We start from the raw sequence: 27,177 nt of genomic DNA, 5'->3' as shown, positions 1-27,177 counted from the left end.
GTATGCTTCAGCCCTTGCAGAATGGCCAACTGTATCCTGAGTCGTATCAAGAGAAGTGTGACCAGCAGGAAGACGGAGGTGGTTCTGCCCCTCTGCTCTGCTCTTATGAGACCCCACCTGGACCATTGCATCCTGGCCTTCAGCCCCAAACACTAGAAGGACATGGAGTTATTGGAGAGGGTCCAGAGGAGAGCCTCGAGGATTATCAGAGGGCTGGAGCATCTCCTCTACGGAGTCATGCTGAGAGAATTGGGGCTCTTCAGCAGGGAGAAGACAAGGCTCCGGAGGAGCCTTATACCGCCTGCCAGTACCTGAAAGGGGCCTACAGGAAAGCTGGGGAGGGACTTCTTGTAAGGGCATGTAGTGACAGGATCAAGGGAAATGGTTTTAAATTGGAAGAGGACAAATTTAGACTAGACATTAGGATGAAATTCTTTACTGCGAGGGTGGTGAGACAATGGAACACATCCAGAGAGGTTGTGAATGCCCCCTCCCTGCAAGCATTCAAGGCCAGGCTAGATGGAGCTTTGAGCAACCTGGTCTAGTGGGAGGTATCCCTGCCTGTAGCAGGGGAGTTGGAACTAGACAGTTTAAAGGTCCCTTCCAAACCAAATCATTCTGTGATTCTGTGATGTGAAGAGAAGCAGTAGGAGAGACAGATATGAATAGGTTTGATGGTGGAGTCCTCCCTGCTCTTCATTAATTCCTATAAAGAAATCAGAAGACATCTCTGAATTGTAAAACTGAGAAAGAGAATCTAGAAATGCTACTGAAGTGATTTTAGTTAAATGAGGTAATTTTAGAAATTGCAATCAAGACATTGGTATCCTTTTACTCTAATATCCAGAAGAGAAGATGATCATAGTTTTGCTGTAGTACATGTTGTTATCCAGCTGTGGGAACAAGAGTTAATCATGTCCATGAAGCCAGTGCCCCTGGTCCTGCTTGAGCTGGGAAAATCAGGCAGTGCCTCTTGAATTGGGGTGGAGAATCAGTGATACCAAAGACTATCCAGTGTGCAGAGGGTTGTCACGAATCTTATTTATTTCCAGATCTTTTCAGAGCCTGGAGTGTAGGCAGGCTCCTTTTTCCTTCCCTCACTTCATGATGGCTGCTTTTGTTGTTTTCTCTAGGTCTGTCAATCCTGACTGTGCTCTATTTTACTGAAAGCACCAATTAGAAAGCCGAGCATTTGCTCTTCCTCCCAGATGGCTCCCTTTGCGATACTGGAAGCAATCTGTGCTGTAACAAAACGGGCACAAGCCCAATCTGTAATCTTGTGCACGGATCAGTGCAGCCTGCCGTTTATAAAATGAATTGATAGTGGGATGGGAGCAAACGGTGTAGTTAGCAGGAAGGAGCAGAACTGTGATGGAGTAGCAATAGGGGAAAGGAGAAATTGCCTGGTGCTGCTTTGCATTAGCCTGGCTTGCTCCTAATCTTGATAGCCATCTAGTACTGATGTTAGCAGTAAAACTGAGTACCAGTCCCTATGTGCTGCTGTGTTATTTTCAGCTCCTGTCAATATGAGGCATTTCTATTTAATTTGCATCCTTTTTCCCCCTTCTCATTCTCTAATGAACAAGTGAGTACAGCAAATGCATTTATGTACTTCTTAGCAATGCCTCCCCTCTCAGCTGCATCTACTGTAAGATCCCATTCAATTCATTGCTCACTATAGATCTGTCAGCATCTTGTAGTAAAAGAAAATAGCTGAATGTCTCTGCTTTTTGATTTGATCTTCTGCAGTTTCCAGCTGCTTCATGGGCATTTTGGTTCAGAACTCAGATTTCTGAGTGAAACCTATTTACCCACTTAGTATCAGCAGTTTGGCCCCGCAGAGATTTTACTGATGGGTACTTTTCCTTTTGCTCTGAAGATCTTGTGTTTTCAGAATATATATTGGGAACGTATTGTCAGAGCTACCTATGTTTTCTCCCCTAATTTTCCCAGCAAATTGCACAACTCTGAAAATGACACTTGGAGTGCTGCGTTTGACTCTAGGGCCCACAGCTTTAGAAGGACATGGAGCTGTTAGAGTGGATTCACAGGAGAGCCTGGTCAAGGATGATCAGAGCGCTGGAGCACCTCTCCAACGAATACAGACTGAGAGAGTTAGGAGAATGTTCCATCAGTTGGGAGAGAAGGATCTGGGGAGACCTCATTACAACCTTCTAATACCCAAAGGGAATCTGCAGGAAAGATGGAGGGGACCTCTTTATTAGGGAATTTACTGGGAACAAGGAATAATGGCTTTAAACTAAATGAGGAGTGGTTTAGGCTAGATGTTAGGAAGAAATTTTTCACCCCCAGGGTGGTGAGGCCCTGGCACACGCTGTCCAGAGAAGCTGTGGATGCCCCATCCCTGGAGGTCTTCAAGGCCGGGTTGGATGGAGTCCCAGGCAACATGGTCTAGTGAGTGGTGTCTCTGCCTATGGAAGGGAAGTTGGAACTGGGGGATCTCTAAGGTCCCTTCCAACCCAAACCATTCCATGGTTCTCTGACTGTCACTGAACATTTCACTGCTTCATGTATTTTATGATCACTTCCAAGGTTGGACAGACAGTCAGTGTTTCACATTGTCTCTGGAAGCTTAGGGTGTGTTTTTTGTTTTGTTTTGTTTTTGTTGTTTTGTTTTGCTTTGTTTTTTTTTTTTCTGAAGTTGATATGCTCTGTATTGCTCTGTCTGCTTAGCTGCAACAAGCTCAATGTCCTGCTTTCTCCTATAGCTCATACAGCATTCCAGATAATGTTGCCTGAGCATAAAAAGATACACTGAATTAATTCAGTAAATCTGCAAGGCCATTTTTCAGTCTCTGGTAGATGGACCAGGTTTAGAGAGCTCAATCTGCTATGGAGAGGTCTTTGGCATGAAGAAGAACAGGTAGCTAAAAGCTCTGCATTCATCCTCAGTTTACAGATCATTATTGAGTGTTTTGGAAGTGGATAGAAATCAGTTCTGAAACTGAAAGATTTTTGTAAATAGAATCCCAAAAAAGATTAGAAATAAGTCAGCTGCTAAAACAAGCCTGACCTACTGGAGAAGGGAGGAAGACAGACAAACAGAGAAGATAGCTATTGTTATCTATGACATGGCCTTCAGTTATTTGGTCTGGAGGAGCCTCTCATGTTTTTATCTTGAATCTATTTGGTTTTAATTTATTGCTGGTGGTGTGTTGTTTTCTTCTCAGCAGGATTTGATGTTGAGTGGACAGGTAGAGGTCATCTCTAACAGGTAAGGAACAGTTTCACCCATGTTTCACCCAAATTTATCTCTGCACAAAGCAGCGCTTCTTCCAATTCCTGTCACTGATTACATCTTTGAGCAAGCTTCAGGGGTTGCTTGGCAGCAAATGCCTACTGGAGCTCCAGCGGCTCTTGCACTCCAGGGCAGAGCAGCACAGAAGGCTTGAAGCAGTTACAGAAATTTATGTTGTAGTCATTTATATCCCTGCTTTTCTACTCTGTATCTGAGTTTGTGGTTGTTGCTGAGTAGAAGAATGAGAGCTTGTGTATGCTTATGTGATTGAAAAGGTAAACCTTGCCATTTATATTACATCCTCCCTATAACACAACAGTGCTTCAGTGAGAAGGTTAGATGTTGGGTTTGGAGGTTTCTGTTGTCAGCTTTTTTAATGCTAGGATATACACAGAGGAGCTGTGTCAAAGATATGAAACTTAGGAAATTTGGAAGTAAAAACAGTGGCTTCAAATGCATTAATTCCCCGAGTAAAGGTATCATCTTCTTATTCCTAACAAAATATAGCACTGAGCAGTTTTCATTGTTGAATTCTACTGTGATTATTAGTATCGTTTCAGATGGAAGGCAAATTGTATTTTTGTCACTAATTAAGTTAGAGTAAAATAGTGAATTGCAAAAATAATGAGTTTTAAAATGGTTGATGGTTTTAGATCAATCAGCCATTACAGCATATCAGCAATGCTTTCTCACTCCTTTTATTCCTCAGTATTTCATCTGGGCACTCAAGTAAAGTGAAATCAGTCAAAGTTGAGGTACTGCCTGTACATTTAGAGTACAGATTTTCATCACACCTTGAATTTTATTCTGTAGCCAGTAGGCAGAATCCTGGAAACCATCAGTGTCAGAGAGCTGAGCCATGGAAAACAGCCTATCTTCTGAAAAAAACTAGTTGCTTTTTGTAAAGTCACTATTGAGATAACAAACATTTATCAGAGCATTCAGATTATAAGACATCTCTTATGGACTGTGAGTGCTGAGATGAACTGTCTAGATTCATCCTTGAAATAATATCACAGATGTTCATGGCCCAGGCTGGAGTCATTTAGCCTTGCTCACCTGTGGGACTTCAGTCTGATTTTGTTGCTGCACTGTCGTCCCCCAGCAGCAGCATGCATTGGGATGGGGATGCAACTATCCGAAGTCTCCAAATATTATCTTTCCTGTCATTTTCCCTAACCATATCTTTCATTAAGTTTGAGCACTGTGCTCAGAAGATGGTTCTTGTGGGTGAGAGTCTTCAATATCTGCTTGTATTCAGAAGACATAACTATTAGATTTTAAGTCGTCTTAAGTGATTTAAGATGGGCTCCCAAGTGAGCACACTGTATATATTTGATTGCACTTCTAAGCCATTTCTGTTGATAGGCTAGGTGGCTGAAAAATGCAAGGCATGAAGGGGACATTTGAGGCTCAGGTCAGTTGCCTAAATGAGGCTTTAGAGTTGGTAATACTAACACTCCGGGGGTATTCTGTCTGTGTAGTGTGTCAGTGTTTCAGAGACACAGCCTCATCTCAAACAGCTTTGGATTCATGTGCTTAGGCAGCTCTTTGACATAAAGGATTGCAGTTGATGCAGTCCTAAGGAAATTGAGTCACGTTAAGTACTGTGGGTTTCTCAGATTCCTGAGTAACTGGGGGGACTTTGGTTGCTTTTCTTTCATTTAGTTGTGTTCTTGTTTTTGCTTTTGAACGGTAGAGAGTAGAAGTCAGTCACAGTGATGATGATAAACTCGGCCTCTGGCAAGGCGCCACACGTCAACTGTTGCAGTCATTAACCCTGGCTGCTCAGTGGCTTGGGCACAGGGTGGAACATGCTGTACTTGAATTATCTGGCTCCCTCCATTTGCCATTTACAAGCAGGGACAGACAGAAGACAAACATTTCTTCCCCTAAATATGGGACTTGTTATAGCTCAGTTGCTTGGCAGTCGACTTGACTGTAAATTAAGCAGACTATTAAGCAATGCTACTGGTTTCCTTCCTTCTATGGCTTTGTGGGATATTCTATGATCTTTGTATCGTTACAGCATTTGCACCCATCTATTTAACTGCAGCAGGAGGTAGGCACTGCTGTCATATGGCTGGCTTCTGTGGAAAGAAAGTCACTGTGTTTTTAGGTGTTCCTCCTGCAGGTTTTTTTGTCCCATATGACACTGCATTTGTATTCCTACCACTTCAGTTTCTCCTTTTAAGCTTATTGGCAACATCTGTTGCTGCTGTCTATAATTCATGCTGGTAGAAGGGGAATGACAGCGACTGCCTGTGCCTTCCACATAGGTATTCAGAGTCATTTATTAATATACTGGCACATCTAGATTCCTTCATTATACATTTCCCCCAGTTCAAAACAAATTATTCTCTCTCAACCCTACATGGACCGAAGCATAACTCTACCTCCTCCTCAGTGTAGAAAAACAAGACCAGCTCCTGCCAGGAAAAACATCAATTTCCATATCTAGCTATGTTCCTATGGCTTTTCGGTGATAAAAGTATCATCAGCAACATGGAAAGCACTGACAGTTCCGTGAAAGATATGTGTATGTGTTCGATCCCAAGTAGACACTTGTATTCCTGTAATTAAAACAATGACGTTAATTATTAATAAATGTTAATAGACTGCTACTAAAAAAATTCTGAATAATACTGATAAAATATAAATACAGAATTCCAGATGTTGAGCATGGCTTAGCTCAGGGCCATTGGAGGAAAGGGCTTTTGAAGATCTGGGTTTATGTCTGTAGAAATTACTTTAAAATTCTGGCATACTTTGTTTTGATGTGCCCTTTTCTTGCTGTCCAATTTAGTAACGGATTCAGAATGAAGTAATTAATAGCACTATGAAAAAGGAATCATAGAATCATAGGATGGCCTGGGTTGAAAAGGATCACAATGATCTCCTGTCAAACCCCTGCTATCTGCAGAGTTGCCAACCACCAGACCAAGCTGCCCAGAGCCACATCCAGCCTGGCTTTGAATGCCGTAACTTCCTTAGAAAACCTTTTTCAGTGCGTCACCACCTTCTGTATGAAAAACTTCCTCCTAATATCTAACCTAAACCTCCCCTGTCTCAGTTTAAAACCATTCCCCCTTGTCCTATCACTGTTCACTCTCATAAACTGCCATTCCCCCTCCTTTTTATATGCTCCCTTCAGTGAAGTCTCTCTGTAGCCTTCTCTTTTCCAAGCTAAACAAGCCCAGTTCCCTCAATCTAATGGAATATAATGGAAAAAACAAATACTCTTGTAGGATAAAAAATGACAATCTCATTTTTTGAAAACTTATGATACATTCTTGTATATTTGACATTTACAGATGAGAACTTTTGTTTCAGTATTATTCCTTTTATATCACGTCATTTGACTTTCCCAGCCAATGAGCCCTGAAATGTAATTACAGTAACCGCAGGAAGTGCTAAATGAAAGAGCATTCAAATATGGGAATTACAGAGCTGTGGTTATCTAATGACTGCAGTACATTTTGTAAACAAGACATGCAAATTTGAACAGGGCACCACCTTGAATCTTTTCCTAGCAGTGGGGAAGATGCCGAGTTCACCATTCCTAGGTTGGCAGTCCCCATGGTGGTGGGGAATCTGGGCCGTCTGTGGCCAGACCAGCAGTTCCAGGGCTAGGTTCAAATGGAAGTCTGAATGGTGGTGAAGGAATAGATCTGGTCAGAGTTCTGAAGAGCGTAGCACCTTTCAGCTGTGAATGAAAGAGCTGTAGAATTTCAGAATGGCTTATAATGGAGTGTTCCTTAAAGACCACCCAGTTTCAACCCCATGCCATGAGCAGGGCTGCCACCCCCCAGCTCAGGCTGCCCACAGCCCCATCCAACCTTCCTTGAGTACATCCAGGGATGGGGTATCCACAGCTTCTTTGGGCAGCTGTGCCTCTGCCTCAGTGCCCCGTGAATAAAGGATTTCCCTCGAACATCTAATCTAAATCTCCACTCTTTTAATTTAGAAGCATTGCCACTTGCCCTATCACTATCTGCCCATGTAAATTCTTGGTCTCCCTCCCTCCTGTTTATATGCCCTCTTGAAGTACTGGAAGGCCGCAATGAGGTCTCCCTAGAGCCTTCTCTTCTCCAGGCTGAACAAACACAGCTCCCTCAACCTTTCTTCACAGGAGAGGTGCTCCAGCCCTCTGATAATCTTCCTGGCCCTCCTCTGGACAGCTCTGGTGAAACAAGCCATAAGATAGATGTTAATCAACTCTATGGAATACAAAATCCATGTAATTCGCAGACATTTATTGTGTCGTGTATTGCATACATTAAATTTACATGCAAAATTAATGCCATTTTTTTCTGCTTCAATATGTTGCTCTTTAGTACTAGAAACAGATTTACTGTCAGAAAAAGTTAAAGAGGGAAAATATATGCATGCTCACTGTCTACACATATAAAATGCACAGAGGGAGCTCTACATTAAACAGAATTATAGATACCACGTTTCAAAAGAAACCTGACTTTAATGAAATCTGTCAGACGCCAATTGTAGAAAGATGCTTTGATTCCTTTAAAATGATAGATCATAATTTTTTCCAGAGGGGAAAGCATATACGGAACACAAATTTTAATTATGCCTATGAAGACTGGAAGTTTTTGTCATTTCAAATAAGAATGGATGTGACATTTCATCTGAGTTCTTTTAAGATTTGGATGCAGGGCTTGTTAGGTTGAGCAGATGCTTATGGCATTCTGCAGACAGCAGTGTATGTATGTCCAAGAAGCTGAAGATAGAAATTTAATGTAAAGGTTGAAGGACAAACCAAGTCAGCAGGGGTTTTGCCGCTTAATTAATGGAGCTTAGGTTTTTGTAGGAAGGGCATGCCTACGTTGTGCAGTGGAGAGAGCTTCAAGTGAGCTACTTAAGTAATACCAAAGCAATATTCTTCTTCAGCACTGTGTTCAAACTGATCAGTATTTCAAGTTGTTTAATAGGGTTTTAACACTGCTGTGGATGGAGATGAGTACCTTCAAAAACCTCAAAGACTTCTTGAAACTATACAGAGGAATCCTTTAGAGTGCTCTGTACCACTCTGTTGTGTGGCTGAGGTGTTTCCTGCATCTTTTGTAGTCAGGTTTGTTCAGACACACATTAAGAGTAGGCTGAAGAAGTTTTGTTTTTTTTTTTTATTAGAGAAGGTAAATGGATTTCCCCTGTGATTCTATTTTGCTGTTTACAGTTGTTTCTCCTTTTGAAATGTGAATTTGAGGCACGCTCTGTAGTTTGATGTCTACCATGGAATAGATACTGAACTTCCAAGCAAAATTTATAGGAGTAATCTCCTTAGACCAATTGTCATAGTTGGAAAAAAGAAATAACCTTTGAGGTATGCCAGCCTTTCTGAAGCAGAAGTTATGTCACGTCTTCTAGCTCCTTTATCCTTTGGACATCAGATTTTGGTACTTTCCATGTTGTGGTAGCAGAACATTTGTGGTCTGATGACCTGGAGACAGAAATGAGGTGAGGTTTGGAAGACTTTGTTATCATGGAGGGATGGTTACACAAAGTGACAGCAACAGTTGAAGCGCTCTGATAATTCCCAGGAGTCCTGGGCTGCCTTGCCAGGTGCATGTTTCTGCGCATACAACTTCAGTAGTGAAGTCATTTTCATTAGCTATCCACAAAGTATTCTTCTATTAGTTTTTATATTTTATATTTATATACCAACATTTTGTTTCATTTCAACAGCTGCTGTAAATCCCACTTTCTGGGCTTCAGACGACTTCAGGTGTTGAAATAGGACATCTAGATGAGCTCAGAGACAGGAGTAGCAGAATTTCAGGTTTCATCTCTCATTTGCACCTTTACTGAACTGACCACGTCCATTTGAGCACAGACAAAACATTAAGCTATTTTTTCAGAATTAGGAAGTCTTAATTTCTCTTTGTATTGTGCCAAATTGAGACAAAAGATATAAGTGCAAAAGGTATTTATTAACATTTTATAGAACCCTTATCAAAATGATGATTTTCTTCATTTGCTAGAGGTTTTCACAATGTTATACTTTACAAATTGAAAAAAAATATATGTATGTGGAAATTAATAACAGTAGCTTGTCAGAAGATTTTATAACTTTTTTTCTATGCAAGGCCAAAACAGAGAAATTATCTGGCTGAAAATATTGATCCAGAAGAGATTCAAGGCAAACAGACTGGGGGGAAAAATGGCATTATCAGTAAAATCAATTGTCTTTGTCATTTAGCATCAGTTGTTCTCAAAGCAATCTTAAACTGATCACCAGGAGAGAAAAAAAAATTGTTAAGAAATGATTTTAGATTGACAATATTCCTTTATCTTGAAACAGGGTGATGGATGATCCCAATTATTGTGATTCAGAAAAAGGCTAAAAGCAGTTGAGCATCTGCACAAAGTAACATGGCTGTATGGCCGGGCACAGAATTGTCCTGAAAATGTTACTACTGGAGCAAATAGTGTTGGAGCAGCTCCTGAGCTGGGTGAAACAAAGAAAACGTAATGAAAACTCCCAGCTTAAATAATAGTGTGGGTAAGCACTTGGTGCTGCACACCAAAGTTTAGGTGCTTAGCTGCTTTTACGATTAATTACAGGTGGGAAACTAAATCACGGGATTGAAAATCCTCCCCTTGGAGTCCATCTTAAGCAAAGTTTAGTGAGGAAGCTGTCTTGAGTCTGAGGCTCAGTATGAAAGACAGAAGTGGGGAAAAGGGGAAGGAGAGCTGAAGGACGAATAACAAATAGAAGTGACTTTTGGTTTTTCTTTTTCTGAAGTATATTCCAACAGTTATTTTGTCATATTAAGTAGATTATAATCAAGCCTACTGCTTTACTCCTTGAATCATAGTCAGATAAAAGTTGGGTAAGGTGCATCAGGTGTAATATATAACTTGAACCAGAATGTTAAATTTTGCCACTGCCATCCCAGCGCAGACCACCTTCATCTCCAACCATCCCCTGGATGAAAGGTGTTGTATGCTAGTTGAAATGCAAGGGAGCAGAATTAGACCTCAAGCCCCTCAGCACTGACCTATTTTTAACCCCATCTCAGTTAATCTTTCTGAAGAAGAAAACCTTTTAAAATTTATGGTGAAAGAGGGAATACCTATGTTTGGACAGGACTCTGGTGCTGTGTCCAGTGTGGTTTGGGGGTCGTGACACCAGAAGCCACAGCCACAAGACAGGGTGCCCCACGCTATATTCTTGCTGGATTTTGGGTGAATCAGCCCTGGCTAATGGCTCTTGTCTGAGGGGACCGTTCAGTCCTTCTCTAGCCTGGGCAGATAGCACTGGCATAGCACCCAGCATTGCAGAAACTGATGGTGGATTCTATTCATGCGATTGAGCTGTTGCAGTGAAACGATTTCCATTTCTTGAACAAGATTATTTTCCTTCAAGGTCAAAGGAATTATTTAATTTGTCCCTTAAATAAAATAAGCCATGATATTTCTTGTTCACGCTTTTTTCTGCATCCAATCTGTCTGCTCATCAGCTGCTTTCTTGCAATGTGTTTCCCAACTTTTCGACTGAACTGTGGGGAAATCTGATTTTAGGAAAAGCTTTCAAAAGGATTTACTGAGAAAAATAAACTGTTCGATGTCAGTGGGGAGTTTGACTGGAGTTTTTGCCCACTAGCATTAGATATGCATTTGGCTCATCACTGTTCACCTTGTGATGCAGCTGCATAAGGATAAGTGGCTGAACTCTGCAGAAACAGGTGCTGCTACCTGTCCTGGCAGAAAGGACATAGGCGGATGTTTTGCACTTCCAGTTCCTACTCCAGTCTGAGACCATTTCAGTGCATGCTGATGGGATAAGAAGGTATATCTGCCCTGTTTTTTTAAAATGACATTGCAAGTGGAAATTAAATTGGGCCAGATGGCAGCCAGGATGAATAATCTAGAGCTCGAAGAAGAGGAAGGAGCTGCCATGGAGGCAATGAAATTGACGTATGTCACAGAAATGGAGTCAAGAAGAAGTTTTGAAGCTGGGCAGTGTGGAAGGATGTGAGAATGGCTTTTTGAGCTGGAGTTGGTGTGCTGAAGAGTGAGCTCACACATCACCACAGTTCAATCCTCGGCGTCTGTATTGCTGCCTGAGCTACTCCAGGTTGCTTGAGAGCTCTTCAGAGCACGCAAATGCTGGCCTGCAGCAAGAAATCTTATTTAGCCCATCTGCGAGCAAAGCCTCTGTGCTTTCCGTGTCAGCTGCATGAAGGCTCTTGGAGATAAACATTTTGAAGAAAGGGAGCGCAGAAGTGGTGGAAAAGCGTCTGTCTGCTCAGGGCAAAACTGGGAAAGAAGTTACGGTCTACACAGAGACAGCAGAGGCTGCTACTGAAGAATCCAGGCTTGTTTCGTGTATCAGTTTTCTTTTTTTTCTTGCTTGTTCAGTTTCGTGGCCCAGGCTTGAGAAGAAATAGTGATGCTCCTCATGAATGAAGCATGGCACGTGGAATCAGAGTGGTCGCTCCCCGTGGCAGCCCAGTGAGGAGGCCTTGCCCCAACTGCTCTGGGCCAGATGCCTGCAGGCGGCAGCTCAGCAGGGCCTGCTGTCATTGCTTGTTCACGTTTCTGTGCTGCCTGTTTACCTGTAGCTTTGCCTCAGCAATGCTTATCCAGAACGGCTTTCTCTAGGTTATTCACTTGCGTTTCCAAACTTGTCGGTATGTGGAAGCCATCTGCTGTGTGCTCATTCCGTGGCATTTCAGATCTGATGTGTGCCCACGCGTTGGCATTCTCTCACAGCACTGACAGCAGTGGGACAGGCAGACAGTGCTGAGAGTGCATTGTACTTCTAGACAGTGTCCTGTTGCCTTCTCTTTTTGCTTTGCCTCGCTGCATCCATTTCTCTCTGCAAAGTGTAATGTTAAAAATACTATCGTTTTTTTTTAAACCAGTAAGAGCAGCATACTGAGAACCCTAATGAAACCATTGGAAAAATCCTCATGGATTCCTAGCTGTGGTTTGAAACAAACTAATTTATGAAGATCTACCTGTGTGACAGTATTAAACTAACTTGGGAAATAGTTTAAAACCATTCCCCCTTGAAGGGAAGGCACCGCTCTGCCGAAGTCTAAAAACTTTTTATGAGATTCCCACACCAAGAGGTGCATTTCCCCACAAAAACCGTGTTTATAATTCCTAGATAATTAAAAAAAAAAAAAAAGGGTTGAATTTATTTCATCCCAAAAATTAAACATCCTCAGGGCATTGGCCTTAATGGGGGAAAAAAAGTGAGTTTTGAAAAGCAGGTTTTTTTCTTGTGTTACACTTGTAAATACTTTTGGGAAAGGATTAATGTAATAATTATTTACTGGTGTATTCATGCAGAAAACAACAGATCTTTCCCCATTGCATATCAGCAAAATACATTTTTAATACAGCCCTAAAATGTAGCATCTCTTGATGCCATCTCACGCTCACAGACCTATTGGCATCTCCCACCTTTGGCTTCTGCTGCCAGCTCTACCTCAGTGCGTGGCTTTGCTGAGCTGTGTTCAGGCATCTCTGTCTTTCCTCTTGACTCCCCTACCTGTTTTCTTCAGGCAACAATGTCTTAACATGCTCAGGTGGTTTTCCCTGCCTTCCTGGGCTGATGTCCTTTCTTGTTTTCTAGGGTTCAAATGGGATCTTTGCTCAATGGTAACTTTTCGGTATTTAGTAAAATATTGATTGCATAACATAAAGAAAGAGCTCTTCAAGGACCATTCCTTAAGAGTGTGGCTGGAACTTAAGATAAACTATTTTCCTTTTAAAAAAGTAATAAAGAAAATAGATGATAACCATATTTGGGGAGATCCAAATCCAACATAGTAAGTTATCTGTAGCATTCACTTTTTCTGCTCAGGGGAGTTTTTTAAGGCTGTAAAGCTATGCTAGTTTTTTGTTTTAATCACCTCTCTGGAGCTTTATTTCATCATCCATCCCCTATATATAATGCTAGCTGGCAAGTCTGCCTCATTGACTACTATAGCGCTGACTACCGTGCTGTTCTGAGACAGGTGGACCAAGATCAGCTCTGCTAGAAAGCACTAAATGAAATAACTTTCTTTGAATGTAATCTTCTGTAATGCCTTCCTGATTTGGAGAAAGTCTGAATTATTCACTTTACCAGCGTTTTAGGAAGCCACTCCATGGAAGCAACAGGGAAAACAGCAAAAGAGAACTTCTGATTCAGCACACAAAATATTACTGAGGTCCCTTTCCAAGACACATGCATGGAAACTGAACCCCAAAACACTGCATTCAGAGATTCACAGACAAGTCAGTTGTGAATATGGAAGCAGAACCAAACTTTATTGCAAATTCTGTCTTGTTCTGTTTTCATATATTCCAATGTTCATCTCTCTAATGGGCACTTCCAGTCAGAAAGTCAGGGGCCTTCCCTTGGTAGTATTTTGTTCTTTGAACAGTGAGCAATAAGGGTTTTTTGAATGTCACAACTTAAACACACTTAGTAAGTCCCCACTTACTCTGTTTTTGTGCCAAGTGGCATTTTGGAAAGCATTAAGTTAAGGAGTCTCCCACAATAATTTTTGTTCCCTCTTTGAATTTCTGTAGGAAACATTGCTTTAGATGTATTACTGTATTGATTTTGGTATTCTGCCATTCTCAATGCTTTCTTCTGGGTTTTTCTGATGAAGCCATTGCTCATTCGGACATGTGCATTCAGAGGGGAATCAGTTGCAAGATCTGCACACTGAGAGACCACTTTCCTATTGCCCACCCTCCTGTGCCAGATGGAAATGGTTCCCAGACACGCATGTAGGGAAAATCAGTGAGTGGATGTCCCCCAGTTGCTGAATCTTTTTGCAGAAGTCTCCCCACTCCAAGAAAAAGAGAGCTCCAGAAACTTCTACTACTGCATTAGGAAGAAACATTGCAAGTTTTCTTTTCAAAGACAATTGTTCAAAGCTGATCCTAGTATATTAAATTAAAGAAGAGCTGGAAAAAATCCCAATACAGTGATTATCATAATTAACCACCTGTGTCTGAGGATGAAAGTGGCCATGGTTACTAGTCTTGCATGAACTAATATGGACAGAAGAGAAGCACAGTGGTTGTAACGAAACCAAATCATTTTTGACTGCCTGTTTTTGGTGTGTGGCCTTCTCTGGTCACTGAGCACATTGGTCACAGGTTACACAGCCTTCAGCCACGCTCAGAGATGGGGACAGGCAGTGGGTTCTCGTTCTGTGCTCAGGCCCAGGCTGAGATTCCCAAAGCAGCTCTCACCTCTTTGACTCTCTGCCTGCCCGGTCAAAACCATTCTCTGGTTGCAGGCATTTGATTTGAGCTGTCTTGGCCTGATTTTTGAGGAACTTGGAATTCCCATTACTCATTTCACAGCCAACGGGGAACTCCTGACCTGCATTGTGAGACCAGTTGCACAGCAAAAGGTAACATTGCTGGCCAACCATGCTGCAGATATGCTCTCCCTTCATCTCAGCATCTAAACGGAGACATAGCCTGCTAAGCAGAAAGACAAATACTTCTTTTGGCTTCATCTGTTTTCTGCATCTTGGCATCTAATGTTACCTGCAGTTTGATGTGGCACGACATCCCAAATATTTCCAGAGTTATTTACTAAAATATGTGAGGATGCATTCTTCACCTGCTTGATATCTGCAGAGGAACTCATACAGGTGAATGCATATTCGTTTTCACAGGTTGCAGGCTGTAGCTAAATGTGGGAGCTTCCAGACATTGCTGAATGTTTCACATAGGCTTTGAATTTGCAATTTAGAGCCAGTGCAGCATCTGACTGGAACAACTGCAGAGCTGAGAACACAGTTTATAGAAAGCCCTGTGCTGGTTTTATTTCTCGTGCAAGCATCTCATTTATCAAATACACCTTGTTGAGTTAATTCGGTCGTTCATTTTTCACTTCTATCTCCACACCAACGTAACAGGAAAAGAAATTGGAGGAAGAAGCTGTGAGTGCACCGGAGGGCTGGGATCGGTGTGCTGGGCTTCTGATGCATGCCCAGTGCCTGCAGGGTGCTTGAGCAGCCCTGCTCCTGCTGTGTCCCCTCTGTGTGTGGGAAGAGGCCCACCTCTGAGCAGATCTCATGCTTTTAACGAGAAGAAAGGAAAAGAAGACACTATTGTATAGAACGCAATTTGATAGTTATTTTTAGCCAAGTCATCCACAGCTCCTTTCTGGAATTAAAACCATCAGATATTCAGTAAGAAAAACTGTGGGTGTATTGAGCTGCCTTTACTCTGGGGATTTCATCAAAGGCTAAGTCAAGTCACATCTTTATTGTTCATGCTAATGACATAGTTTAAGCACTGTTTTATTTGTCTCTCAGAAGATGAAGCAAGCTTTAAAACCATGGCCAAACCAGTTCTGTCTGATTTCCCAGACCTCTGGAGGAAGCAGCATTTAAGAAAGACTTGCTGTCTGCAGGGACAGAGGATCTCCTGGCTGCCAGCTGATAGCGTTTTAAAGGTCTAGCTTAGCACTCTGCTTCCCTGCAGCCCATGTGAGCCCTCACCATCCATTTCCTGTGGTTTTGGTTGGAAATTGTTTCTCTGGAGTCGAATTCTGTCGAAAATTTTTATTATGCAAAATTCACCACCAAAGTTGGTCTCCGCATCAGCTGGGACCTGAATGCAGATTTCAGTTTTATCTACAGAGTTGCCATAGAGTCTTTTATATTTTAATAAGTTTTGGGTGTCCCAAGAGACTGCTAGACAATGGAAATCATACTGCACTTGTCAAACTTCGTGCTGTGCTTTTTGTGAAAATCCCCCAAAGTGAGGCAAAGAGCTCCAAATTGTCTGCTGAACTTGTCTTCGCTTCCATTTCGTATGAGTATTATGTGAGTCACTCAGCTTAAAGAGTGCTATGAAAGAGAAAATTGATTATTAGATACATAAGCATAATGAATCACACTTGCTAGAAAACTTTCTTTTTGTGCTACATTGCCCATGCCATCAGTTATTGGAAACAAATCCCTGCTGCATGTGGAAATTTAAAATAGGTAGGCTAGAGACAAATGGCATGAATGCCCTTTAGATTTTGTGAGTAGGAAGCAAAGATGAGTTTTCAATGACAAGATAATGATATTAGCTGTTGTGGATCTCTGGGGAATTTTCATGAGGTTGCTGCCTCTAATTACAAAATTGTTTTCCAGTTACCTCTGTTCCAAGAAGCACCTTGCTACTTCTTGGATGCAAAGAGATCGGCATCTTAGAGACTCTCAAAATAGATGTGCTATATATGTAAGCTGTCAAGGTTAGGATAGAGATGTCAGGAACAGAACATTTCTCCAGAATTTATAACAAACAAACAATGAAAAAAATGTGTCTGAAAGATAGTCAAAATTTCAGTCAAGATGTGCATTACAACCATACTTTCTGATTTTTTTTTCTTTTCTGAGACAGTGTTTGAATGCACAAAAGATGATGATCCTCATCTTTGGTGCATATGAAGGCAACGCACAAGTCAGGATGGAAGATGCACACTGCTGTGTCGGTAGGGTTAGTGCTCATATAAAATTCTGCCTGGCACAAAAGGAAGCTGCAGGGCAGCGGAGGGTGTTCTGTTCATGTGCCTCTTCTTTTAGCATGGGAACACCTATTCTAAGAGTCCCTGAATAATAGGAAGCCAGGGGTTATTTTGGCTTTTGTGCAGTAGCTGGTTGTGAAAACTCTTGGCACGATTTGTCTCTCTAGAGTGGATTAGCCTTTGTTATCTACAGCATTTAAATTAGTCACTGTGGCAAACTTTTAGTTAAGGGTGTTCTTAGGCAGCTAATGAACCAAAAGCAAAGAGCCAGTGCAGCTGGTTCTTCCCTGGGCGTTGCTTCAGGAGAGAAGAGGACAAAACTTAGGCTGTGAGAGAACTGTGCTAATCCATTAATTGTCTTAAATGACTCCAGTTAATGAGGTTTAGTAATTGGCTTTTGTTTTAATACAGCTCTGAGAGGCTAAAGCACATAGATCTGTGTAATGCCTCAGAACAAGGGACGGTTAAGGTGAACAGGTAAGTCTGACTTCACAAACAAAAACTGGATATAACCATATCAATTCTGTTATACCATGGTAGTTGATACCAAGAGAAATTTTCAAGTACAGTGTGAATTTGTTTGAATACTTTGTGGTTGGGGTGGAGCACCACGAGCTGCCCATGGAGGTGTGCAGTGCCTGCAAAGACGCCGTGTAAAGTTGCATGGTGAAGGAAATACCCCTGCACAAATCTGAGAGCATTCTTCCACACGCAGTACATCACTTACATAGCAATTAGAACCAGGACTCTTATGCTTTTTGAAATGTTAAAATCTGCAGGGGAGACATTGGCAGTGTTTCAGATCAGCTGACAAGCAAACTAATTTTAGAAGAATTAAGGTTGAAAATGTTGCAGGAGAATTTAGCTAAGAACCGAGGAACAACGTACACATCTCTAAAAATCCAAATATCAGTACTTTTGCACAACATATCATTCTTCATCCTTTGTGTTTCATTCTTAATTGGCCCAGTTCTTCCCCCCCATTCCTGCATTATTAGTAGCAGGAGCCTGCTTTTAGCAGCAGGACACTGTGCTGGCCATAAAGAAATGCACGGCACAGTTTAATCCCTGGCAGATGAGGGCTGTAAGGTCCCAGGAAATGTTTTCTCCCTCATTTTTCTTTTATTTAAATGTAAATGCTGGGGTTTATTGGTGGTGGCAGTTTTTTTAAACAGTTTTTTGCTGCCAATAATTAGCAAATCTTGGTATTCAGTCACCGTGCTCTACAATTAACAGGAGCTGTGTAATTACCTCATGTCACCACTGCATTGTGAATGCAGGAGGAAATGTCCCCCATCCTTTGGCAGGGAAAGCAAATGTAGCAGCTACTTTGCATGATAGTAGCTGCTTGTGAAGGAAAGTTGATCTTTTTTTCTTTGTACTTTATTCTTCCCAGAGGTAAAAAAGTCATGGTCTTAGACAGCTGGAATAGCAAAATACTGTGATGGAGCCTACCTATCCTATGTTGATTTTAGTATTTAAATTCATACCAGAGAATGGTTTTTGGGGGGCTGGTATATTGGGTCCTGTATCTGTGCGTAGCCTGGGGGAAAGTGCAGCAGCTATTATGAGCAGCTGCTGAAGCACTAATGCATCCTGTTGCACTGATGTACTGTGATGTGCTGGGGTCTGGGCTGTGTCCGAGCAGCAATTGCTGTCGCTCCTCCATGTGAAGGAGATTCTGGGAAGATACATGAATAGTGACAGCAAGCTTGTGACAAGGCTCTGGGTATATTTAATACTGTGGAATAACTTGTTGATAGTATCGCTTCCCAAAATGACCAAAGCTGTTAGCGTTGACAGCGTTGTTTCTCTCCAATGAAAGATACCTCTGATCACAAACCAGAAATAGCTTTTGTTTGCACTCATGTTACATCTGTAATTTCTCGTGTGCATTTTTTGCTTTTGCTGTTCTTGTCTCTTCTATCCTTCTTTCTACACGCTATTCAGAGTCCATTAGTTATCTGAAATAATAGATACCTTTTGGCACAGCACCATTTATTCTCACCTGGGCTGTGGTCCAGCATTCCCAGAGCAATAGATCACTGGCCATGAGATGAGGCTCCAGATGTCTGAATGTGACTCCTGTTCAGCCTCATGCCTTTAGGACAAGTGTAGGTGGTTGAACAAAGTGAGTGGGCATCTGGATTTCCTCGTGCACAGCACAGAGGCGTGGATTGTTCCTGCCTGGAATGGCCCCGTATATATTTCTGAGTGTCAAAAGTTGTCAAGATTTGAAAACAGACCAACAAAAAAGGTCTTAGAGAAGGAAGTTGCATAGAATTTACGACAACTCAACTAAAAATGGTACTCAGTTCACCAGATTCTTAAACTTTTGAATGTTCACTTTCTTCAGGAAGTCTGAAGAAGTGAAAAAAAAATGCAATCTTCGTAGCTTCCCAGGGAAAACCCTGGTAATTGGTAAAGGTTTTGTTTTGTTTTTCTTGTCTGTGGCTTTAGGTTTGAGGTTGTTTTTGTAATTTTGTTCTTAAGGCAGTATCCCATGCTAACTTTAAATCTGATGTGGTTTGCAGCAGCGTTGAGCTGGAGGCCATCACAGTATGGAATGCATAATTCAGCGTGACCTTAGCATGGTTTCCCATATTGCTGAAATTCTTCTGAGACTCAACTTGAGCCTTCAAAACGGTTATGTATGAATAGGTCAATTAGAATCAAGAGCATGCAGTGTTTCCTAGTCAGAGAGGGGGATATTATACATGCATTAAAATAAGTTTATTGAACTTTATGTCACTCTTTACTAACACTTGGGTAGATCAGTTCTGCTCTGCTGTGGCAGCTCTGGACTGGGGACTCCATTAATCCACGTGGGGCCACTGTGAAATAAGCTGGCCACCGTGAACGGCAGCTGGAGGGGATTGCTGTAGTGAAAAGAAGCTGAGCTGAGGTGCCCGAGGCCCTCAACAACAGCATCTTCTTAGCTTGTCATCCTTCTGCAGGGGTTGGGCTCCTGGCACTGGCATTAGGAATTCTCATTGTTTGCATACTAAGCAAATTCTGTGGAGGGTGGAGACAGTGAAATTTCTTAGTGACATGGAAGTTGTAGCCATGATGACGTAAGGACCAGCAGTGCACAAGAAGGGCTCTGTGACTGCAAGCTTCTCTGTTTTTCCTGACTATTCATGCTCATACAAGTTGCTACTGTACTGAGAAACTGTGTCTCACCAAAGAGCATGGAGATTCCAGCTCAAAAAGAGCTGTGATTTCATGCATATTTCAGTATATTTGGATTTTTTTTCGGCTTGATCTTTAATTCAGTGCATCTTCTTATTTCTTCTAAGTTATTGGTGCCTGTTTAACTCTTTCAGAATATAACATTCTGTCTAGAAGATGATTTTTCCTCATAAGTAAAATAAATGATGCAGTTCTTTCTTTGCTTCGGCTGCTTGTGTGTATGATTTGTTGTAACACTGCTATTAATTGTTTATTAGCACTCTTCAGGGCAAACAAACTGGTCTCACACACAGAAGTAGGTAACAGCGCAGCCATTTTTTGTCCTTGTGGGAGTAGCCAGTAGTTTGCAATGCTCCCACCCCTAAAGAGATGGCATCAGCTTTAGCAACATTTCAGTCTCCTCTTTTATCAGCCTCAACAGCCTGCTGCTTGAGTGCTTTATTAGCCTGCCTGCCAGGAATTGAATTGGGCCTAAATTCATCTGTATGAGCGTGCACAGTCAACAATGACATAATAATCCTTCCCTAGATGTTATACAGTAGGATGGAATGATTTGTGAGTGTCATGCAGGCAATGCTGGAAATCGTAAAGAGTGCCTTATTCTGAATGAGTCAAGCATGATTAAAATGAAAGCAATAAAGAGATGGGAAGAAAAGCAGGGGGCTTATTTTTAGGGCCAGGAGCCTCTCATGAGCATACATGCTTGGTTTGTTTAGACAGCATTTATAGGTCATGCTGGTTTTCTTTACAGAAACACAGGCTCTACTGTATTCCATCATCTCCACTAACACACCTAAAATAAATCATTCATCATCAAAAGCCAAAGGAAATTGGGATTTAACCATAGTTTCAAATGAGTTGGCAGTGAAGGCATATCAGGCATTTGTTAAATATAGGCAAGGTTTTCGTTCTGGATATTAATTAGATGTCTTTTTAGTGCTACCAAGTTGCAGATGAGAGCTGATAATCCAAGCTGAGTAAGTGTGCCATCTTCTCTTCCTGGACACAAATAATTGGGCATAGACTGCATGTTACAAATTCCTAAGGAAAGACAGGCAATGCCACCTCTCAGTGGTGTTCTCCTTGGCTTCTTTGTTCTGCAGTCATCATTTCAGCTCTCGTTTCTCAAAAAATTCTCAGGCTCTTCATTCCTGCTATTTCATTACGGGGAAATAGAAATAAAAAACCTGCTATGCAAATTTAGATAGATGGACATTTAGCATTATCTGATTCTATCCAGTTTACAGCAACACATTGAAGGAAGTCTGGGTCCAATGTAGGTGCAGGAAGGGATGTAGAAATTAGGTAGCTAATACAGTTAGTGATTTCTTCAGTGTCAGAATACTGTATATGAAAAAATACTTACTTTTTTTTTTTTTAAATAAAGATCCACATAAGATAACCTCAAAAGTGAATTGATTTTTAGTTTGGTGATTAACATTACAATAACTAGAACTTGTTGTATTTCCAGTAAAATGATGACTAGATTCTCACTGACTTCAGCATAAAAAAAGTCTGACCACAAATCCTCCAGTGCTTAGTTTTACTGTTTTGAAAATGTGTTTTATATTAGAAAGTGTTTGCTTTGGTTAATAATATTTACAGAGACAGAGGAATGGGGAAGGTGGTTAATAATTGGCAGAAGTTGATAGTTTCCATAATGGAACAGAAGATTCTTTTATTAATCAGTGGGAAGAAGAACAGTAAAAGGATTAGAGATACAGGGAAGATAGGGAGCTCTTGTAATTGCATGTAACTGTAGCAAATCAACAGAGCTGATCTGGTGAGCAGGGAGTCTGGTCTGTGCAGTCTGAGAGCATCTAGTTTGCACCTGCTCACCTTGCCAGCTCCCAGAATTAAGCTGTAAAAGGGAGCAACTGCAGCAGTGTGAATGGATGCCCCTGTACAGTAAGCAGAGTAAAGCAGCAGTACTGGTGCAAGCAAAAGATCAATAAAATCCTATCTCCATTCAGATCTGATTGATGTCTATAAATCAGTATAAATTGCTTGCAGCAGATGTGGTGACAGACAAAAACTACCAGCATTCTACTCACTTTGCTCTACTGATGAGCATCTTGGAGTTTAATTTGTGGGGAAGGCTTTCCCAAATGTGGATGCATTTCCCAAAGTGATGTTTATTGATGGCAATTGGTAATGATGAGTATGTTGTCACTGCTTAGCTATTTTGTTCTCTTTGCAACATTTCTTACTGAAAGAGATGATAGAAACTTAAAGCAGATATCCTATATCTAGATTCATTGCTACCTTCATGGAATCTTCTATAACGTAACAGGCTTAGGTGGTTTCACAGCTTTGGTAAATTTTTTAGGTTTTTGTATTTAATATACTTGGAAATCAAATTTCTTCCAGAGTACTCTTTCCAGTTTGACTGGAAATATTCCAGTATTCCATGAGCCTATGGCATAGGAACAGAAGTGAAATCTCCTCTGTAAGGACTCCTGCTGCTCAGCTCTCCACATTACTGCAGGCAATGCACAGCCATACTCCTCACAGGGCACTGTCTCCTGGGAATATCTTGACTTAAACAGAGGAAACAATTTCACTGGCTGTCTGAAATATCCCCAGGGACTCTGACTATGTCTCTGCTTTACATTTGCATTCCAGAATGAGCAATGTTTCTTCTAAAGGACTCGTGGGTCATTTGTAGATGCTGAAGCTATTTTGGTGCTTCTCTTCCTCCTCTTTCTTTATGGATGCTGGGACTGGGAAAAGCAGGGACTGCTATTTCAAAGCCAATTTGTATTAGACCTTAAAAAAAATAATAAGTGTGAACAGGAAAAAAAGAAACGAGATGTAGGAAAATCTCAACTGTTGAGCCAGAGCTGGTATATATCGGTGTAGCTCCACTGCACATGTTAAGATTGGGAATGTTCTGCAGATATACTCCAGCCAACAATTTAGCACTGTTCTCATTTGTGAAAGAAAATGCTAGATGGAATTAAAACCCACGAACTAGACCTTTGCTGTGTGCTTAGTGCTATTCCAGTGATGCACAACATGATACATTTTAATAATTTATGGCGTCTTCAAGGAAAAGGGAAAAAAAAAACCTCAAACCAGTAAATAGCTAAAATCCAGGCAAAGCAGCAGATTTGCAGGGTTCCAATCACTTTTAGAAAACAATTTTCTATTTTACTGGTCATGGAAAATTAATTGTATGTTTGATGATTTGTATCATGGTGTTGCTGTCTTCTCTTCATTTTTTGGCTCCGTATTCGTTAATTTCAGCAAGTGTCATTTCTGAAGGGAACAGAATGAGCTGGGGGCCTCCCGCCCACGAATCCAACTCTGTCATCATCGTTTTTAAATGCCTGTTCAGTAATCTGCTCGAAGCCTTTAAACTTACCTGCTTACTGTGGTTTGTTCTCTCCTCAGTCACAGATGCAGATTGCAAGGGTATTTTGCCTGCACACACACACATACATGTACAAATATGTATGTATGAACGTACACATGAATGTATGAGAAGTACTTCAAGATTGCTTAAGGGTTAGACTAAGTGAGGTTTTTCACAAATGATGCTCTAACCTCCTATGTAGTTTAATGGACAACACTTTCATTCATAGAAGATGGAAGTGATGAACTGATGGGTAGTTGAAAGGTTTTCTTAATACATCTGGGATTTAGCAAAAGAACTCTAATGCTCTCTAGCAGCTTCTGTAAGAGTATCCTAAAACTAATAAAAGATTGTGTTATTCTCTTAAACCCATTGAGATTTTTCATGAGGGGCTGAGCAAGACTACCTGATGATTCTCTCAGCAGCTTCCAAAATGACTTAAAAAGTTGCTTGAATTCCAGAAACGCGTACAAATGGATTTGTTATTCCTTGCAGCTCGATGGGCTTTGCTTCTGCCCTGGATTTCAGATTATCTGTATAATTATCCTGGCTTGGCCTGTTTGTTGGTTGTTTTTGTTTGTTAGTTTTGGTGGTGGTGCTGGTGGTTTTTTTCATAGTTGTATCATAAGATCTGCTAGGTCTTTTCATAATCTGTTTTATGCATTTATTCACTATTGCTGTACCATTTGAGTGGTTCACAAATATTAATACAGAGGAATGAGTTAGGGAAGTGCTGGTATCTCCTATTTTCTAAGCAAGATAATGAAAGCAAATGGAGGCAATGAAAAGTAAGAGGTTTTAAAAAATCTATCTTGGTGGTTTCGCCAGGATCATGCAGGGTGTTGAAACAAGGTTGAAGGCGGCACACTGACATCAACCCTGGCATGGATCTCTTCCGTGTATCTTGGGGAATCCTGCAGTCGGTGGCAGTGGAATGCTGACTGGGATGGCAAAGACCCATCTGTGTGTGCAACTGTTCCACACTGCCTTCTGATTGACTCTGCTGTGAAAAGAAAACTTGGCATGCGGCAGTCTAATGTTCAACTTTGCCATGTTGGGCAGATGAAACAGGATGTTCTTTAAACCTTTTTGTCAGAAGTAAACTCATTACTTACTTGAAGTTGGAGAATAGCTGGGAGGAAAAGGGGACACAAAAGGAGAGCATGTCCTGCTCTTGTACTCATGGTTTCCTCTCTTTTTCTTTTTCAGTGAGTATGTTTTTGAACACGTTAACCCCCAAGTTCTATGTTGCCCTGACGGGCACTTCCTCATTAATCTCGGGACTTATTTTGGTAAGTACTGGATATATTAATACTACTTTATCAATTTATTTTATTATCCAGAATGGGATTTTAGACTTTGTGGGTGTCATTTTTTTTTTTTTTAAGACCTTTTATCGGTGCCATTTTTTTTTTCTAATCTAACATTTCTGCAGTGCATAAATTTTGTACTAATATTTCTGTGGGGGAAAAAAAAGAGAAAATACTTCATCACAATATGCCTTAGAAGAAAAAAAAGCTTGAAGGACACTGTGTCCCACTAACAAACAACCCTATAATAAATCAGAACAAGTGCTTATGCATTACGTCTTTTTGTTGACAGGTACTACAAAATAAAGAGAGTGGTGATAAGAAGAATGGGAGAGGCACCATCTCTCTCAGCTTAGTCTGCTCTTTTTAGAAAGCTAAGGCAGAACTTACTAGATGAAAGGCAAACAGAATGGTAGCAATGAACCTGCTTTTAGGGCCAAAATTCAAAGGGATGATTATTTCAGATCTTCACTACTATAATCTTTCTCGATTTATGTCTGCCTATTTGTTTAAAGGTCTAATGAATATTTTCAAACCCTTTAAAAAAAACATTCTCCAGAATATAATACCTGAGGGCTTCAGCACGCATATTGATATAATGGAGCAAATTGTTATACCATCATAGCACAGAAATACAAAACAAAGCATTTGCTCTGGATTTTGCTCAGTATTTTCACAGAAACAAACTGAAGTTAAAAAGAATCTTAACAGTCCTTAAGGTGTACTTAGGATATTGTCCTTATATTGGGCCTTGATACTGAGTGCTGCCTTTTAACTGACAGAAGGGAGTGTCATCTTTGCTTTATTTTACTTTGTCCAATCAGCCTTAGGTCCTGTGTCTAAAACCAGGTGCATGCTTTAAAAACTGCCGGATGAAAGCTGTAGACCTTCCCTCCCCATACCAAACCAGGCTCTTAATTGTAAGACCAGAAGGCCAGTTTTAGGTATTTAGTTACCGTGGTGGTAAATGGAAAAAGAGAAACATCAGCAGGAGCTGGTTAGCATCACTGTATATCTGCTGACCTCAAACGATTTCTCACTTCCACATTATTTATTGTAGATGTAGACGGAGAAATGCCATCCTTGACTCCTAAATGCCAGTGAGACTCATCACTTAGATGATTTTGGGTATAAAGCATCAGGTGCACTGCTGCTCTGCCTTGCTCTGGGGCTTACTTGTAACAGAAGGCAATTACCTAATGCTTGTACCTTGGGCATTCATCATGATTGTATGGATTGAACCCCAAAGCACAGGACAGAGCTCTGGAGACATCAGTTCTTTCAGAGTATGAACACAGAGGCTCAGGAGCCAGATCTATAAGACTTGGGTTCTGTTCAGTGCAGTTCACTTACTCAAATGCACAGCAAGAGGATACTGAATGTAAAATTCAGTAATCTCAGTAATCTCAGCCAGAAAGAAGAAGGATTCAAGAGGCCACGTGCCACCAACAAGATGCTGAGGAAGGAGGGAAATACGTGGGTTCCACAGGTACAATTCCATACTTGTTGTTGGATAGTGAAGACAGTTGGAGCAGTCAGCAAGAAAAAAAGAGCCTGTATCTATGGAGATAAAGAATCAAACAGGAGTAAGACCCTAGAGAAAGACTAAATTCTCTGTAACTAAATTCCCTGAGTATAGCATGATTACAGATGTAGTACACTTTGTGCTGTAGTCGTGAAGGCAGCCTCTGAAGAATGAGCTCAGTAAGAGACTTGTGAGCAAGAAATTTCTAAGTGCAATACTTTGATGGAAAGTACAAGAAGCAGGTAGGATGTAGTGATGATATGATGAAGGGGGAAAAGGGCATCTATAGAAAAGATGAAACTGAGTGAGCCCTAGCCAGAAAAATTCAGTAAGTGGTGCATGACAAAGTTCTTTATGAGTAAGTTAAAGGAGCAGTGAAGTGATGGACGTGTAGACAAAGACTTAAAGAAAACTAAAAGCCCGTTCTGTGCTGAAAGCCTTTTTCATGGGTCTTTGCTACTACTGTCAGTTTTTGTCTGCTGCTTATATGCCACAATCCTGTATGTGCAAAACATAAATAGACCAGGTAGCTGGCAGCCAGTAACCAGACTGTAGGGACCAGTGCCTGTGCTGAGGGGAACATGTGGTCTGTAAATTCAGTGGTGGAAACAGAACTCAGCTGAGATGGTCATGGAAAGAAGAAATTGCAACTTGAATAGCCCAGGCATCAGGAAGGACAGCTGGGTAGATGCTGGAGTGGTAGTGCTAGCTAGTCACTAGCCCAGTTATGCTTCAGATTTATTACTTCTTCATAATCTTGCTGTTTACCAATGGCCCTGTAACACATTGAATTGCCCACAGTACCATCATCCACTTATCTGTCACACAACGCAGCATCTGCAGTTCTAAAGATTCTTAGTCCTGCTGGTAGTATAAAATGAAACCCTTTGAAAAATAAACATTCTCTTCACAAATCTACATTGCTAGGATATCTGTCAGACTAGATGTTCTAATATTCCTTGGAATTTTCCACCATATGGTCTGGCTGATTTCTTTCCATTATTGGTTGGCTACAGCTCCTAATCA

General features: G+C 41.1%; 1 protein-coding gene across 4 annotated transcripts in view; it reads left to right on the top strand.

Annotated features, from left to right (window-relative positions):
• The window catches only part of ST7 (suppression of tumorigenicity 7), a 133,610-nt gene that overhangs the window by 51,266 nt on the left and 55,167 nt on the right, over positions 1–27,177 (top strand). For all 4 annotated transcript variants that reach the window (XM_010706685.3, XM_019612437.1, XM_003201976.4 and 1 more), the window contains one exon: positions 24,526–24,608. In XM_010706685.3, coding sequence (XP_010704987.1) covers positions 24,531–24,608 — 78 coding nt within the window. In that variant the 5' untranslated portion in view covers positions 24,526–24,530. The remainder of the gene's footprint in view (positions 1–24,525; positions 24,609–27,177) is intronic.

Source organism: Meleagris gallopavo, chromosome 1, assembly GCF_000146605.3.
Source record: "Meleagris gallopavo isolate NT-WF06-2002-E0010 breed Aviagen turkey brand Nicholas breeding stock chromosome 1, Turkey_5.1, whole genome shotgun sequence".
NCBI lineage: Eukaryota > Metazoa > Chordata > Aves > Galliformes > Phasianidae > Meleagris > Meleagris gallopavo.
The sequence above is the reverse complement of the archived record's forward strand: the minus strand, read 5'-3'. Positions and strand labels throughout refer to the sequence as shown.